Source organism: Fukomys damarensis, unplaced genomic scaffold, assembly GCF_012274545.1.
Source record: "Fukomys damarensis isolate Sample0158 unplaced genomic scaffold, DMR_v1.0_HiC HiC_scaffold_17, whole genome shotgun sequence".
NCBI classification, from domain to species: domain Eukaryota; kingdom Metazoa; phylum Chordata; class Mammalia; order Rodentia; family Bathyergidae; genus Fukomys; species Fukomys damarensis.
In genome coordinates, this window is record NW_022900929.1 from 77,478,063 (window position 1) to 77,496,562 (window position 18,500).

Below are 18,500 nucleotides of genomic sequence, written 5' to 3' on the forward strand. Positions count from 1 at the left end.
ATTAAATACATGACATTTTTTAATTACCTGATTTTGTTGTTGTAAAACTTGAATTTCATTTTTAAGTGTCAGAACATCATCTCGGATAATCACGTCAGAAGGAGAAGAGTCGGGCCACGGTGAATTCACTGTTTTTTCTGAGGTATCGATTTTCATCTGAGTGTTAAAAAGAAATCAAAAATATTTTAAACTTTTAAAAATTTCTGAGTATTTTGAAATAATTTCACACTTACAAAGGACTGCAAAACAACATAAATGATTTCCGCATACCTTTCACTCATCTTTCCCAAATACAGGGATCAAAACCAGGAAATGAGCACGGACGCCACACTGTCACCTCACCTACGGACCTCATGCCCATGTCTCCAGTTCTCCTGTAACGTCCTTCCTCTCAGTCCAAGATCAAATCTACGATTCCACTTTGCACCGTCAAGTCTCACGAGTCTCCCCTAGTCTAAGACAGCTCTTCCGGTTTTGCCTTTCACTCTCTGACATTATTTCACAGCATGTCACTCAGTTTGGGTTTTCCCGAGGTTAACTTCAGTATCTAAGTGCGGGTTACACATCTTAGTGCGAGGGTGGTGCCGGAAACTGACGTGACCTCCTCCCGGGAGGCAAAAGGCATCAGTGTCTCCTCACTGGCGAGGCCTCAGTGCATTGCAGGCAGCCCCTCCCAGGGGACTCCTCTCTCAACTCACTACCTTGGGCTTACAAATGACTAAGTGTCTTCTGAAAAGTCCTATTTCTTGTCAGACTTTCACGCACTAAGGTCAGCATTGATTCTACCTCTGTGTTCCACTATTAACTCATGCATATATATTTTACTTGGTAAGTACATCTGTTAAGACTCATGAGAGACTCTGGCAGATTGTTTTCTAGAAGGATTAAGGTCATACAGATGCATCCTACTGAGAGGGTCCAAGTCTGCTCAACTTGCTTCACTTCCCGTGCCCTCAGCGACCTTGAAATAATCCAGGCATTGGATGGCAAAAGGCATCTCACAAGCGCTTTCACCCTCACTGCCTGCGCTGTCCCCGGAGTGGAACCCTTCCACGCCTTCACTGGCTCCTTCATCCTCCCAGATGTCTGCTTGGATGACTCTGCACACCTTCCTCTTGCTGTCTGTCTCCCTTGTCTACTGTTATACATGCTTTATTCACGGTGGGGTGCTCCATAAAGATTTCTAAAGTCCACCTGTCTACCTGGCATTTGTCGGTTTGTATGCATCTGGCCCCTTCCACTGTGTTTTAAATAAATGTCCTGTTCCTTCCCTAGCTGGGAGGACGACAATCTGTGCATGTCACCCCCACACCCAGACACACACAAGGCTTCTGGGGAGCAGCAGTGCTCCCCCTCCAAGGAAGACCACTCCAACTGTTGTCTTCTCCCGTCTTTCCCCAGTCAGAAGAGAAAAGAGCCAAGAACACCTGCTCTGCTCACGTTTAAGGTTCTGTTGGACTTTTAAGGATTTTACTTACTCACTAGAATGTTTTTCTTTAAACTTGGCCTCTGTTTTTAAAAGTTTATGATATTTGGCCAGGTGTGGTGGCACACACCTAGAATCCCAGCACTTGGGAGGCTGAGGCAGGAGGATCGCTGTGATTTCAAGACCAGCCTGGGCTACATAGTGAGTTCCAGGTACGCAGAAAGCTCAACAAAAACATAAAACCCCCAATCAAAAAAAAAAAAAAAAAAAAAAAAAAAAAAAAAAAAAAAAGTTTATGATATTCATTGGTACTTCTTCCAAACCGGCGAGTTTTTATTACTAGTGATCAAAGCAGCATCAAACCAATACACCGAAAACCACTTCTCGTGATAAGATTTTACCCCACTTTGACATGGCATCACCCTGCAGGGACACAAGGGCAAGGCACCTGTCCCTGTCAGGACAAGAACTTTAAAAAAGAAAAGGATCTCATGAATGTCTCAGTAAAATTTCTTTCTGATGGTGCAATCTCAAACACACTGTCTTCAAGAAATCAAACACACCAACTCTATGTCTAAAGAGATTCTAGCTAGAAGTTGGCTGAGCTGGTTACTGAACATGGCCTATCCATTACTTCTGGGATCAGAGTATACATTTAAACTTATCTTGAAGTAAGGTAAAGACTTTCACTGAGGATCAGACAGAAAAGCCTCTGTTTTATTTATCACGTTCACAAGAAATCCAGTATAGATGTGGGCCATGACTGTTAGTAAGCAGTTCTGGATCTCCTAAAATGTTTGGCACATTCTGCCTCAATGGGCCGGCTGGTTCCTTGGAATGAATGGCCTAATACTTGATCTGCTCAGTGCTATCTATGTGCGGGCAGACTTCTAATTCTCCTCACATATCATCTTGGAAATATCACAGAACAGTATATCCAGGTTTTGTACAGAAACAATTTTATTACTGTAGATGAGATTCCTGAGCAAGAACTCAGCTTGGAATAAACCACTGGTATGAAGTCATGACATGGACACAAAAACCATAACCCTCTGGGATAATTTTAAATCATTCTATATTAAGATGGATATAAACAAACATAAAATGTATTCCAAAGTATGGATAAAGCAGTAAATATAACTGTATCGTTAAAGTGTTCACACAAGAAGCATGCCAAATGGCTACACAGTAAATAGGTCTGCCGGCCTTCTTAATAGGTACTCAATACCTAGAAATACATACTCAGAAAAGACACCCAGTTCTTTAAGAAGATATACAGGTGTTCCTTCTCTTCAATTTCCTGCACAATGCTATCATTTCATTAACCTCAGGTATCTGTGATCATTCTTTATAAAAACCGGCACTGAGACATTTAAATCTTTTTAGCCTCAATAAAGATTTCAGAAAGGTAGTGCCTGTCCAACACAATGCTTGCATCACACACCCTACCCGCTGGTCACACCAACGTACTTGCACTGTCCTTTTAGGTAGCTCTGCTCAAGGCTAAACATCCTCTCCCACCTTCTCTCCTGGATTTGCCTTTCAGGACAAGGATCAAACGTCCCCTCACAAAGATTTCTATGATCATCTTAGCATCTTACCTATCCCGAGCCCCACCAGTTACTCCTTCGCATACCATTTTGTTCACACTGTGTAGAATCTGTATTATACTAGGTTACAGGTACCCCTTCCCTCATTGACCTGTAATACTAAATGTGATAGCGCATCGACCCCTTGTGACCATGGAGCATTTAAAGGGGGGCAATACAAACTACGATGTGCTGTAAGTATGAATCACATGCTGAATTTCAAGGACTTATTTCGCATACGCAAAATGGCATCCATCTCATTAATAATTTCTCTACTAATTCCATGAATTAACAATGTGGATAACCTTTTGCATAAGCAGATGGTCCCCACCTTCTAATGGTTCAACTTACAATTCTTTAAGTTTAGGGTGATGTGAAAGTGATGTGTATTCACCAGAAGCTGCACTTTGCATTTTGAACTTGCTCTTTTTCCAGGCAGTGACAGGAAGCTCAGTGCTGAGCCACAGGGGAAGCCAACACTGCAGTGCACTGCGACCAGCGAGGCCCTAAGCCCTTGGCTGTAAACTTGGCTTTGTGCCATACACTTTTCCCCAACCATCTGTGTCTGGGCATATTTAAAGTAGGTGGGGCTAAGCTACAATGTCTGCTGGATTAGGCGTATTGAACACATCTGTAACTTTTGCTATTTGGCTTCTGATAAATTTTGGGGGATATAACTCCATCTTAAGTCCAAGAGCATGTAGGCTGGGTTAAATGAAACGCATTATTAAAATTAAAATTAAATTCCCATACTACTTTAATTTTATCAGATTTACTAAAGAGATTTTAAGTTAGTATGTGGCTATACTGTATTTCTACTGAATACCACTGTTCTAGGTTCTAAGTTTCTTCCAGGAATGGCCATTAGTTCATTACTGAATCCCATGGGACCTTACACAGACTCACTTTAAATAAATAAATAAATACCAGTGATCTGCTTTTCCAATTATATATCACCCAATACCTCCAAAACACGCTTTCTCATTTTACTTCCAGACAAACTGAAAATGCTACCATCAAAGATGTAGGAAACAGGAGGCAAAGGCAAACGTTAAAGTATTCATGGGCTAGCTGGATGACTATGCACTTGGGTGAAAGCGAGTCAGTATGTGCGTGTGTCCAACAAACAGCAGCCAACATACAGAGAATCATCCAGGCAACAGCCCTAGGAAACAGCTGCACAGTAAGTTGACCATCTTAGCATTGTACCTATCCCGAGCCCCACTAGTTACTCCTTCGCATATCATTTTGTTCAGAGCAGAGGAGACATAAGCAGAAAAGGGGCTATAGAAAGGGGGAAAAAATCTGAGCACAGATGCGGACCCCAGAGAAGTCACATGGCAAAGAGCAGCAGGACAAAAAGTGTACTCAAGCCGAGACAGCGCTCTCTGAGCTCCCAGTCAGCCCAACTATGGAGGCAGAGGGAAGGCTAAAGAAGCAGCACAAGGCAGTGTCACTGCAGCCTGCCAGATGGGAGGGAGTGGATCCGCAGAGGGCGCCATTAGTGACTCCAACATGGAACAAAGACAGCACTGGAAACTTCAGCCAAGGTCCAAGCACCGAAGCAAGGTCCTACTCTTCATTCCAGGATACGCTCACCAAAACGCTTAAGCTAATCAAAGCCCGCCGCCCTCCACAAATTGAGACATACTCTCAACTCCCATGTTTTCACAGCATATGTTCACGATTAAAATATATTGATTTAAAGATGTTAAATGTGCTGGGGGAGTTCCCTCTGTTAACACTAAAATCAATGTTAAAGTTATCAAATACAGTTACTCAGAGCAGGAAACCAGACTGGGCGGGATTTTGACAGTAAAAATACATTATTATTTCTGGAAAATAAATTAGCTACACTTAAAATCCCATAATAATTAACACCATGGAACACTTTACATACTTTGACTTGGAAATTTGTAATGAATACAATTCCTAGATTAAAGGATCAGTAAACAAAACAGTGCTAAAGTGGGAAGCAAAAAATGATTTCCTTCCAGGATGTAAAGGCGCCCACTACTGTGTCAGTTGGCTTTGCACTACTGGAACAAAATACCCGACATGCACAACTTATGGGAGGAGGGGTTTATTTTGGCTCAAGATTTCAGTCTATGGTCAGCTGGTTCCATGACAGAGACCTCATGGCAAAGGAAAGCTCCTCACCTCCTGACAGCCAAGAAGCAGAAAAGAGTGAAGGCACCAAAGAGGAAGGGGCTGGGAACAAGATGTACCCGTCAGTGTCACTCCAGTGGCCTCTGTCCTCCAGCTGGGCCCATTCAGCTCCGAACTCATGATCACGGCATCACTCTCACAATTCCGTCACCTCTCTAGGTTCCAGTTCTCAACACTGCTGCGCTGACGTCGTTCTCAATAGAAAAGTCCTTGGGGGACACTTCGTATATAAAACGTAACAACTACCTGCATCCCCTTCTTCCCCTTTCCTTTTCCTGTTCTCAAGGACTAGGTTTTTATGCATCTTCTCTTGAGAGTATAGACAGTGAGAATTTATAAAATAAAGAAAAAGCACTACTAGTAAAAATCTCTGTGACAGCATGACCTTCAGGGAATAGCCACGGTGGGTTTTAGCTTTGATTTGCCCAAGATTGACTCAGTAATTCAAAAGCATTGCAAACTCCCCCAGCTTTTTTCCCTCATCCACCAAATAAAGCTACTAAGAGATGGATATGGAGGTGGATTTCAAGGACTGATGTAACCGGACTCTGGATCTCTCCCATCTGTCCTGCCAGAACTATATAATCAATGTCCTTGTATAGAATGATTTTTGTTATCAGAACATAGGCTGGGGAAAGCTCACAACAAAATTCTACAGGATTTCCTCATGCAGGATTCACTTACATCAGGTTCTAAAGCACTGTTGGTATAAGTCAACCCTGAAGAAGTACAGATACCCTATAACACAAAATGCTTCCTGGTTATCAGTGGTAAAGATTTTTTACTTAACCCACATCTCATTTAGGTCCTGAGAAGAGGCAGAAAACATATTCCTTTTCTTCATTTCAACTTTACTTCTAAAGGAGTCAAATGAACCCTTAACAAACAAAGGCTTAACCTCAACACTTGAGGTACATTGGACCCTTGACTTACGAACTCAATTCGTTCCCGAGGGCTGGTTGTAACCCAGGTTGGTCAGTGAAGGCTCAGGCTCCTCTACACAGCCTTCAGAGTCTCTCTCCCGTACACAGGCAGACCTCAGGGTCCTTAGAAAGACACTAGCCCAGGATTTCTGTTAAACCCACACAGAAAAGGATGATGTAATGGTCCTTCCAGAACTCTGTAAGAGTTAAATCTGTAACTAAGACCATCTAGAAACACAAGCAGCCAGCCTTCAGGTCATAACTCAAGACTTTGTAAGTTAAAACTAAAATTTTGGTCGTAATCCAAGTTGTCCATACGTTGGCCAGTTATAACTCAAGGCTTCACTGTATTAAAGTTCTTTTATTGCATCTTTTAAAAATGGCTTTCCGACTGTACAGAGCTACACACCTGAACCTCCACACTCCTGCCATCCTTTGCTTGCTGGAGATCCTTGATTTCCTGGTGACAGGCCCTGAGGTCACTCTGTAATTGAGACACCAGGTGACGCTTCACTGAGTTGCTGTCCAGCAGACGCTGCACATCTGCCTTCAGCCTCAGGATGACCTCATCCTTGGAAAGCTCCTCATTCGGGTCTTCCTGCTGCATGGTGCTGACAGAGAAATGGGGTTCATTAGGACTAAATCAGTAACGTAACATGTACTGTCACCTATACAATTACAAGTACGTATTTCAAAACAATTTCAAATTCTGTCACACACACACACAAGAGTATCACCTTTGCTGTATTCCTATGTACAAAAAGAAGCTCACTGATGGAAATATGATTCTCAAGCCTGGCCTTGCTGTGAACTGACGTGGCTTACAGTTGTAATATTGGTGTACTACACACTGTTTATACATGTTGAGAGAGAGAGAGACTGAGAGAGAGAACACACACATGCACAGGGGAGAAAGAACTACAGCATAAGAGTAGGAATGTAAGCCATAGGAAGAAGATGCCCTATGTCACAGGGCATCAACCACTGATTTTGTAATGGGGTTGAATTAGTCTCACTTTCACTGCTGCTCTGCATCTGACGTCATAGAACCTTTGGGTCAAATGGATTCCAAGTAACTTAAATGTGTCACAGAAAAAGTCCAACAGTACCTTCAAAATCAATAAAATCCATCCAAAGTACACAATTACAAACATCTAATATGCAATCAAAATTCACCAGGCATGTAAAGAAGCAGGAATGAAAAACACAAACAATAAGCAAGAAATCAATCAATCAATCAAGACTGACCCAGCAATGACACATGTATTACGGTTAATCAAATGTATTCCACAGGAGCAGAATAGGAGCAGAGAAACGGACAATATTAAAGATACCAAGGGCTGGGACTGGGGGTATAGCTCGGTGGTAGGATCCTCGTCAAGCCTACACAAGACCCTGGGTTTGAATCCTAGCATCAACATCACCAAAAAACAAAGTAAAACAAACAAAATCCACACAAATTAAACTCAGGGAGTCACAAAAAGTCACAATATCTGAACTGGATGAAATTAACAGCATATGAATATGAAATGACCAAGGAACCTAAAACTATATAAATAAAACTACACAATGAAACACAGAGGGACTGAAACAGAAACAGTCACAGTACATTAAGTTTTCTGCACATATAAATGAAGTCCCAGAAGGGGAAAGGGAAAGGGAAAGAATATTTGAAAAAATAATGGCCAATATTTTCCTAGTTTAATGAAAACAAAACTCCCCTACAATCTAGACATCCAATGAGTCTCAAGCAGAAGAAACATAAAGAAAACTGATGTCAAATTGCTAAACTAGCCCTCACTACATCTTGCACACAAAGGCAGGCCTGAGCTCTGGGATTTAACGTCCACTCGGCTGGGCATTTACACTGCTTCCTCCTTCCACTTGACAATTTCTCCCTTCCAGAGTAGGAATGTTTATTCTATCCTCGTCCCACCACTGTGGCTTGGAAGTATGTAACTTGTGTTTGTTTTTTATCATACCAAGAAGCAACGTAAGAATCTATGAACAGCTAAATGGAAAATAAACTGTGAAATATTCATAAGAACAAAAAAGGAAACGTGCGTATATAAAAAAGAATGAGTGACAGCTACATGCTACAACACTCACACCTATGAAAACCCTACAACTAATGTCAACCCTAAAGGACAACGAAGGACAAAGACTGAATCTTTCCCACTAAGATCCAGGTCAATGAAAAGATTTCTCCTCCTGCCACTTCTATTCAATGGTGTTAGAGGGTTCTAACCAGAGGCTCTGGTCAGAAAAGAAAAAGGTAACCGGATTAAAAAGAAAAAAGCAAAATTACCTCTTTTATTCACATGACGTGGTCTTGAATACAAAAAATTCCGAGGAATCCACTAAAAAACCATTTGAATAAACCACTTCTGCAATGTGATGGTATACAAGATCAACATACCAAAGCAATTTGACATTTCTTCAAAATGATAAACACAGAATTGCCTTATGACTTATATATGAAATTATTATCAGGCTATAAAATGAAACGAAGTACTAATATGCAATACAACATGAAAACATTAGGAAAGTAAAAGAAGTCAGTCACAGAAGACCATGTTATACGATCTCCTGTGTGAAGGCACAAAGCAAGCACATCCATGGGGATGGGAGTCGCCTGGGGTTACCTGGAGCTGTGGGGGCAAGGACGACAAGAGACAGATATGGGTGGGGTTTGGAGAGGTGGACTTTGTTTTTGTTTTTGTGGCTGTTGAAATGTTCTAAAATTAAGTTGTGATTGTGGTTTTACAGCTCTGTGAATAAAAACCACTGCACTGTACACTGAAATGGGTGATTTTTATGGTATGTGAAATATACTTCAGAAAGTATAGCCAGAAAGCTAGCCAGAAAGAAAGAAGAAACAAAAAGGAAAAAAGAAATGAAAAGGAACGCAAGAAAATATAAAACACCTACTATATGAGTCTTCTTAATAGGAAGGCAAACCTATAACCTCTAGCTGTGAATAACTAGGTATTAAGGCGATAAAGAAAAACAAGAAAGCGAATGCCACAATAGTTAGGAGAGTACTTAACCGCCAGGTCAGCACTGGAAAGAGGAAGACGGAAGCTATGGGCAGAGCTCATTTCTCAACCTCGGGGTAATCTCCGGAGTTTTCAAATAACCCAGGAAACTCTACACTTCGGCTCACGTGCATGTTTTTAAGAGTTATAGTTCACAATTTTAAAGGTTTAAGCATAAAAGTATAAAAAGCACTAGAAAGAAATCATCTTTTAAACAGCCAGAAATCATAAAGGCAGAGATTGACAGATCCAACAGCACAGGGCCTCAAACTCCACACTGGAAGCGCGAGGCGGGAGCAGCGCCTGGGAAGCCACGCGAGCTTCAGGGTTGTCTGGAAGAAGATTCCGAATAAAATGTTAGAATATCGTGTATGCATGAGAGAAAGAGAAGGAGCGGAAACGTAAGCACGTCTTTATTTTTAGGTAGACTTTTAAAAGATGTTATAAAACGAGCTCCCTGTGACATGCGTGTGTAACTTCAGCGTATGAAATTGCGTAAGGACATCCGCATGCCTGACTCTCCTCTATTTACACAGAAGACGTAAATAATTATGAAAAATAAAATATACAAGAAATATAATGTAAAATAAACATTTTCCCCTCCCCGTGCTTACATGATGGACTCAAGTCGAGCACTTATTTTGCTCCGCTGACAGACTGCGCCGCCCTAATTTCTTTTCTGCCTGAACGCCGACCGCTGAAGTAGCAGGCCCTGTACTCTGCACAGAGCGTTTGCTAACATAACTCTCTTCTTCCCACACAAGGTCCCGTCCTGGAAGACTCACAGCTAAGCCCCATGGAAGCCGGTTCCCTAAATCCAAATAAACTGTGGTCGGGTCGGAAGCCTGCCGAGAAGACCAAAGGAAAAAGGCATCCCACTTGTTACACGTTTCTTATTTGAGCTTCTCAGCCAACTATAAGGGCGAGAGGAAGCTGTCTGTCTGAGAGCTACATGCACACTTAGCTATTCAGATTCCGGGGAAGTAAAATACAGCACTGAGGAGAAGCCCTTAAAATGTAAGGCAGGCGGTAACTCCAGAGAGGCGGTGGCCCGCACTGCTCGGATGTAGGTCAGCGATTTGAAAGCCGCTGGAGCTAACAGAGAGCTGAAATGCTCAATACGGGGAACTGTGGCTTGGGCTTACTCGGAGACTCACAGCCCAGCGGAAGAAAAGGCACAAATCTCAATGCTCTGCACTCTGTTGGAGCCAAGTTACACCACTGGGTGCGATGACAGCGGCTGATTTCTTCCCTGCCCTGCGTTTCCCTGCTGTCTTCTCCCTGAGCCCCGTCATTTCCTTTACTGTAATACAGGTGTTAGTCTCAGGGTTATTATCTACAGGCAAACACTTTAATACTAAGTGCTAAATAAATACAAAGTTCCAAAGTAGTAAAACGTACTCGGGAAGACATGGCCGTATCTCTGTATGTATTTGATAGCCAGTTCCTAGGCCGATTATGGCACAAAATAAAGCCATAACCAATCGTCAAAAATTCATTTTTGGCATGAACTATAACTTTAATCCTCAAAACTAGAAAATCTAAAGAAGAACAAACTTTAAGACAAGAAGTTTTGACTATCATGGAAACATGGACACAAAGAAAATGGGGGTGGGAGTTTGGGTTCAAATCCTGGCTCCACTGTGAGGCTGACTGTCTTGTTAGGCAGAGGATTTCACTGCTCTGAGCTTGTTTTCCCGAGCCCAACATGGTAATACTGGAGCCAACACTGGCCACAAGATCAAGGGTCAAAGGCTTTTCACAAAGTACATGTTGGTTTCAAATTAGATAAATATAAAATGTGATCAGTGGCATATTTTAACCTGCTACTATTAAATAGGAACAATAATAGGTATCTTTTAAGTATGTAATATGTGCTAGAACATAGTTCAAGAGGCTCTTACATTCACTGTCTATTTTAACCTTCACTTTAACCTCCAAGTAATATCAAGCCTGAAAAGGAAACAGGCTCAGGGAAGGCCAAGAAACTTGCCCAAGGTCATAAAGCCAGTAAGAAAACAGTCGGGACCTAAGCCCACACTTCTGCACTGGCCCCTTGGAATTTATCTAGCAATGACAGGAAATAAGGCATTCACAGCAGACAGTGTTCCAGATTACCATATTTAACTTTAAAATCGCATGTAAATCTGTCTTTAAAAGGTAAAACACACTTCCTCTTAGGCTTTAGTTATCTAAGGTTTTTTTCAAGAACTTGGGATCGTAACTGCGGACACTGTGACGTAGACCAGGGTGTGGGGCTCCCTGCCCCGCCGTTCTGCAGCTCCAGCCCCGGGCCTCGTGGTTCTCTTCTTGCTAAGGTGCAGCTGTCTGACCAGGCACGGGAAGCACCTCTCCCAGCCCTGTGTCCTAGCTCCACTGTAGCCAACTGGGAAATAAGATAGTCCACGGGGTACGAATGAACCTGTCATTAGGGCCCTAAGATAAGAGCTTTGAGGTGGCTCCTATTAAAAGCATCTCAATCTAATCCTGCTGTTTTCCTCTCTGCTTCCTTCTCACATACAGCTGTGATCTGGAGAGATGAGAGTTTCTGAACACAGACTACCAGATAAATGGAGCCTCAGTTAACTGAACAGTGATGCAAAATCACCTGGTCGCTCAAGACTTCAATACTGAATTTCATCCTTCTGCTCTAAAAACAGAAATACAGTTATTGAAAATATACCCACTAAAGCCTGCTATAAAGCAAACTCTTTGGGAGATTTACATGACTGCATTTAGTTGCTTGACAGTGGAGATGTAAGTGAAGTACAAGTCCGGCTGGGACAAAGGCACCGCACGTGTGTCTCCTAGCACACTAGAGGCCGAGCTCATGTGTTGAGCCTGTCTATGTCCAGGTATGGCCTCGCCCATCCCCCTTAGTTGGATGCCTCCATCGCCTGTCCAAGGACACTCCAATAACCAATCCTGTTAAGCCAAATATATTACTCCCCCTTTGCCACTCCCTCTTTCAAAACTTTATAAACTGCTGGCTGAACTTTATAAAAGTAGAAGTGTTCCAAAAACCTCTCCAGAGTCTGCTTGGTGATTCCGTGCCTTGCCCTCCCAGTCTGAGTTCCTGAACCTTTGTTCCGTGAGGAGGCTCGCGGACACAAACAACACTGAAACACAACACGTATTAAACACTGTCACTGAACACTAACACGATGATGACAAGTCAGATAATGTGATGAAGGCCAAATGCACTTCAGAAACACTTTCCTTAGTCTAAATGCAATCTTGGTCCCTCACCCAAACTGAGGCAGGAGATAAGGGCACAGACAGACAGCTGGCATGTGAGCATGACCTGTCAATCATGGACATTCAGGATACATTTGGCCAAGCCCTGCACCTACGACCAATCAGAAAATTCTATCTTCAATTCCTCTGGCAGGAGACCGAGCAGGTTTTTAATAGGATGGCCTAGATCTGATGTCACATGGAGAACACAAGAGATGGTGGCCATTAACCTCCTGCCCACGAGCTGTCTCTCCTCAGATGCCCACACTCACTCTGCGGAGCGTACTTCTTTTCCTGCCTTTAATAAAAGTGAAACCTCGCTTACTGCCTTTTCACATGTCTTGACCTATTCTTTGTTCAGGACAAGAGCCTGGAAAGAACCTCTAGGGGGCATTCACAGCACCCCAGATTCCAGGAACAAAAGCAAGAGATAGGAAAGGATAAATCCCACTTCACACCCAAGAGCATCTGGCTGCTCACAGGTACCCCATTCCTGGCCTCCCTGTCCCCATGAATGTAAACTCAGGGAGGACACTTTCTGTGGGCTTTTTTTGTACTGTATTTCCAGAGTCTGGCATAGAAAGTTCCAGCAGCAGGTGTTTCCGAAGTGTGCAGATGATGGAAGTCTCGTTCGTTCGATGATTTTTAAGTATCTAATATTCCCTCTGCAACACCAGCCCTCCCTCCCTGCCACACACTGGGAGGGGGAAGAAGCAATCTATTCCATGAGCGTGCTCAGATATCCGTATTAAGCAGTACTGTAAAAGAAAGAATCTCCATTTTATAAGTATTTTTTATCTCTGTTTCATAACCTAACCTCACAGTAAGGTTCCAAGGAAAAGCTGATGTTTACTTTCTTACATATCACCGATAAAGGCCAAGCGTCTGTTTTGAACACACACAGTGTTAACACAGAAACAGTATGCCCTTGCCTTGACGGTGAGAACAGAGTCGTAATCACAGTGAGAAATTTCCATTGTGTATTTCAACTACACTAACCACCTCTTACCCTTCTGAAATTGATGAGCCGATTGGAGTGCTGAAGATAGATTAATATCTCAGGTTACCGTTCACTTTGAATTCAGACATTTAAGCTTTAGTAAAAATTACTGAAACCATGCTGTTCCGCATTGGAGAACTTCAAGTCCTCATTCTTTCACACCTGGTGCCACCTGTTTACCACACAGCACCAGCCCTATTCATACAAATTCCTCTACAGTAAACTAAAACAGTCCCTTGATACCTGTTAACTTTAGGTTGTTTCCAGTTGACTTTTCTAATACCCAAATCCACATATGATTCGGCGAGTTCTGTATTTGATTCTCCTTCCGAGTCACTTGGAAGTACTCCTAGTTTTGCAGCAGATTCATACAGAGAAATTTCATCTTTTAGTTCTGTTAATTCCTCCTAGAACACGGGAGTATTGAAGATAATTCCCATTATTTTCATGTATGAACAAATCAGTCATTCTATCTGTGTTTTAGACTTTAATGATCAATAGGAAGCAAAAAACGCCTCAAGCACGTGACTGCAGTACGTAGGTTGCACTCCTCACAGGGAGTTGGCTCATGTTCACAATACATCGCAACACTCTTGCTATCCCTTCTCCTCCCATTCTTTTCCCTTCCCTCCATTTCTTAGTCCCCTTCCCATTTGCAAAATATCTATCTCCGTATTTCCTAGGATCTATCTTTTATGTTGTTCTTTATTTGTACTTTGGTTTCTCACAGAGGAGAAACCATGTGACATCTAAGCCTGTGTGTCTGATCTTTTTCTTTTAACATTATGGTCTCAGGTGCACCCATTTTCCCTTAAATGACTCGAGTTCAACCTTCTTTTTTTTTTTTTTCTGGTTCCAGGGATCAGACTCAGTATCTTGCACTTGCGAGGCAGGCGAGGTGCCACTGAGCTAACCCCGGCTCAAGTTCAACCTTCTTTCTGGCAGACTAATGCTCCATTGTGTGTAAACAACACATTTTCTTTATCCAGTCAACTGTTGATGGACATGCGGGCCACTCCCAAGATTTAGCTATTATAATTTTGCTGCTATAAACATGGCTGTTCTCCCCTTTCATCAGAAAACATAAACAGCACTGGAGAAGAATGTGAGAGAACGACAGCTAAACTAAACATTCTACACGAACACACACAGATGAACTTATTGCTGGGACATGCAACAGATGAAAACCTCGGCCCTGGGAAGGGGCAGACCTGTGCTTGCACATCGGGCTGTATGGATCGGCTGGTGAGCAGTTCCCGCAGCTGGTATGAAGAAAGGCCACCTGCCTCCCTATGCAGAGAAACCTGAGACTCACAACGCTGATGCTGCCTTGCCTACCCTGGGTACCCAGAGTCCCCCGGGCCACGCTCACCTGCAGGGCCTTGTTCATGTTTTCACTCAGCGAGTGTGCCTTCTGTGCCTGCTGCAGCTGGAGCCGCAACTGGGCCACCTCCTGGATGGAGCCTGCAGGGGAGAGGGTATAGGACATGCTGAGTCCAAGGGCACAGGGTGCCTACAGCCTGTAGAGCTCCAGCACCGGAAGCTCGCCAGCTGACACCATGGAGGTATCGGGACAACGGGGCCCAAGGCACAAGCCTGGTCCTGACGTCCCCAGGGCTCTGCACAGCATGGGCTACTGGGTGACCTTGTTAGGGATCCAATGAGCCACATTCACAGACCTGAGCACTCCCAGGGACCTTTAATAGGAGCGTAGCATCCCAATTCTTAGAAAGCCACACATTTCTACCCTCCAAGAAGAGAACTACACCTTGCTGTCTTTCAAGTCTTTCTATAAGTGCTTTTATTTCCACCACTCTGTGCTCTGCATGGGAGAGAAATATGTCAGTGCAGTTTCTAGAACATTAGCAAAAGGACATTTTGGTGTACAAGGGGAGGTTCCCATTTCAAAGGGACTTCACTGGATTTCTGCCAAAGACAATGACCATCTCCGAAATAGTTAAGTGAATTAATTGTGACATATTATGCAGCTAAAAATAGGCTTATTTTCAAGGCCTTTAATGGCCAAGAAAAAAGTACACCAAGCAACGCCAGTGAGAAAGAATACTTAAGTAACAAGGGTCCGGTGTCAGGTAGAGTCTGGTCCAAGTTGTGTCCCCATCCAAATACACGTGAGGTGAGATTGAATGAAAACTACAGTGAATCTTAAAAAGTTTATTACAGTAAAACACACACTGTCCTCCCTGCTTTGAACACATGTATCCCACAGCTCTTGTCACTTTCTGAAGTGGTTCTGGAAGCTCTCTGTCGTGTCTCCAGATGTGCTGTCCTGGCTGCCTTGATGCCCTGAGATGATTTATGGTCATCTGACTCTGGAGAGGAGCCAGAAGTCACAGGGTACCAGATTGGTAGATAAGGCGGAGGAGGACACAGCATCATGTTTTTATGAGCTGACTCTCCACTGTGTGGCACTTGGCAACATCACTCAATCTTTTTTTTTTTTGGTTTTTTGAGACAGGGTCTCCCTATGTGGTTGAGATTGACCTGGAACTCACTATGTAGCTCAGGCTGGTCTCGAGCTCACAGTGATCCTCCTGCCTCAGCCTCTTGAGTGCTGGGATTACAGGCATGCACCACCACGCCCAGCATACTCACTCTATTTTTGATCAAGGCTCGTAGAGATATTCACAAAAGAGGACTTTCAGAACTGCTTCAAAAGGTGGCAAGAACCATGGAGAAATGTTTTTGGAGAGGGAAGAATTCTGAGAAGGATTTGTGGCAATGTGTCTTTTTCTATAAAAACTATTTTTAAATTTAAATATTCACTGTATTTTCCAATCACCCCCTCTGTGCATACTTGACTGCAGTACTTTCAGCTTGAGGGGGTGACCATTCTTTGACATATGGCACCAACAGTCTGAACTGTTTTTCCACGTACCCAAGTGTGGCTTTCATGTATACTAATGAATAACAGCTGACCTATATCTTTACAGCATGAGCTCATCACCAAAAAAGGTGTACAAGTCTATACACTGAGCAGTTTTTATACATTTATTTTCTTGTGTTTTACGCTAACATCATTTCATTAAAAATAATAAGAAATATGAGCCAGGCGTGGTGGTGCATGCCTGTAATCCTAGCACTCAGGAGGCTTAGGCAGGAGGATCACTGTGAGTTCGACACCAGCCTGGGCTACATAGTGAGTTCCAGGTCAGTCTCAACTACATAGTGAGACCCTGTCTCAAAAAAAAAAAAAAAAAAAAAAAAGAAATATGATGGGCACAGCAGCGCATACCCATAATCCCAGCACCCTGAGAAGATGAGGCAGGAGGATCACAAGTTTGAACCCATCTTGGGCAACTTAGCAGAAGCTTGTCTAAAAATATAAAATTTTTAAAAATGGGCTAGGAATGTGCAAAGGGCCTAGGTTCAATCCCTAGTACCACTAAATAAATAAGAAGAAGTAATATACCTACTGGGCCAGGGATTTAGCTCAGTGATTCCGCTGCCTGCCTCACAAGCACAAGGTAATAAGTTCAGTCCCCAGTATCAAAACAAACAAACAAACAAACAACAACAAAAAAAACTTACTGGTAGCAAAGGAACATGTCGCAAACTTAATACCATGGGGACCACATTAGAAATCTGACACGTGACAAAAATGTAATTCTTGCCTGAATGACTAAATAGGGATTCTACCATGAGGGGGAACATACTGCAGGGGTTCTACAAAGAACTGAATCATGCGATCAAATACTGGGTCTAGACACCAAAATATAATGGGATTTTGGAATTGTCCTCAGCTTTCGGCGACAAAACTTAATTTTTAACATATATTATATTGCTGTGTTTTGCATAACTGGCTTTAGTATCTTTTCAGAAACATATGGTACACAGAAGCAGGGCACCGTCTACATGTGTACGTCCATGTTATTTGAAGGAAACACATCTGAACTTTAACGGTACTTTTCCTTGAGTAGCAGGATGCTGGTTATGTTTATTTGGTACTCTTTACTTGTCTTCATTTTCCAAATTACTTAAAGAACTAATTACATGTATAACGATATATTTTTAAAGAAAAGAAACCTGGCGCCTTTGTTTCCTAACTCACGGAACACGCTGCCCACGGAGCGCAGGTGGCTGTACCTGACTGCAGCAGGTGGGCGCACTGCTTCTGCGTCTCTTCTAGGCTCCTCGACAGCCTGCTGATGACCTCAGTCTTCTCCACTCTGGTGGCTTCTTGGTTCCTTTCCAGCTGTTTCACCTGATCTTTTAAATGAGAGCAGATGTCTTCCTAAATAAAAAGAGTTCAGGATGTAATTTTCATGGTGAATCCTAAGAAATGCAAAGCTGAGAAAGCCGCTGCATCACTGGTTTTCAGTCAAATATAAAATCATCACAGAAAGAAGGGCACACAGCTGGACATCAGGAGGGGGGATATCTACGAGATCTTGGTGAGACTCGCTTCTTGGTTTATTTCTTCTTTGCAATTATGCTAATAAAGTACAAATTAGACAATTTATAAAGCCCCTTCTACTCCACATTCACAAGACACTTGGCTTTAAGTTAGGTTTTACTGATGCCAAGAGAAATGGATCACATCCTATTTGCATTTTAAGTTGTCTGTCCTGTGAGTGTGCACAGACACACCTAGCCAGGCCACCTGGAATCACAGACTTCGTATCCCAAGGCGGCAAGGACACAGATAAACAAATGGAAATTCACTCTGTTCTGAGCAGCTGGAAGCTTACTCTGTGCAGAGTGGCCAGAAATAATCTTTGTCTTCTCTGAACTTCTTGTAAACTGTTTCTGTTTAAACTGATCTGTTTCTCAAGCTTCTCGTTCTACCTTTTACACTTGTTTCTCTTAACTGTCTCCTTGAGGGTACCTCTGCCGTGCCTTGTACCTAGCAAGTGCTACAATGAACACTTGAAACATCAATGACGAGAGAGACAGAATGAATACTTGTTTATCTGTGTATGTGCATGTGTGACTGTACAGAGATATATTAAAACACAAAATGTAGGGCTTGGGTGTAGTTCAGTGGTAGAGTGTTTGCCTAGAAGGCAGAAGGCCTTGGGTTTGATCCTCAGCTCTACAAAAACAGAAGGATGGGTAGATTGATGGATGAAAGAAGGAAAGGGGAAGGGAAGGGAAGGG

At 42.8% G+C, this 18,500-nt stretch overlaps 1 protein-coding gene across 13 annotated transcripts in view; it reads right to left on the minus strand.

The window, feature by feature from the left end:
* Window positions 1-18,500, minus strand: part of Cep152 (centrosomal protein 152) — a 98,198-nt gene that overhangs the window by 52,291 nt on the left and 27,407 nt on the right. For all 13 annotated transcript variants that reach the window (XR_781890.1, XM_010632476.1, XM_010632477.2 and 10 more), the window contains exons 11-15: window positions 17,487-17,634; window positions 14,755-14,846; window positions 13,626-13,789; window positions 6,517-6,718; window positions 28-156 (exon numbers count right to left, since the gene is read on the minus strand). Coding sequence is in view for 12 of the 13 variants with exons in the window: in XM_010632476.1 (XP_010630778.1) it covers window positions 28-156; window positions 6,517-6,718; window positions 13,626-13,789; window positions 14,755-14,846; window positions 17,487-17,634 (735 nt within the window). In the remaining variant the exon portion in view is untranslated. The remainder of the gene's footprint in view (window positions 1-27; window positions 157-6,516; window positions 6,719-13,625; window positions 13,790-14,754; window positions 14,847-17,486; window positions 17,635-18,500) is intronic.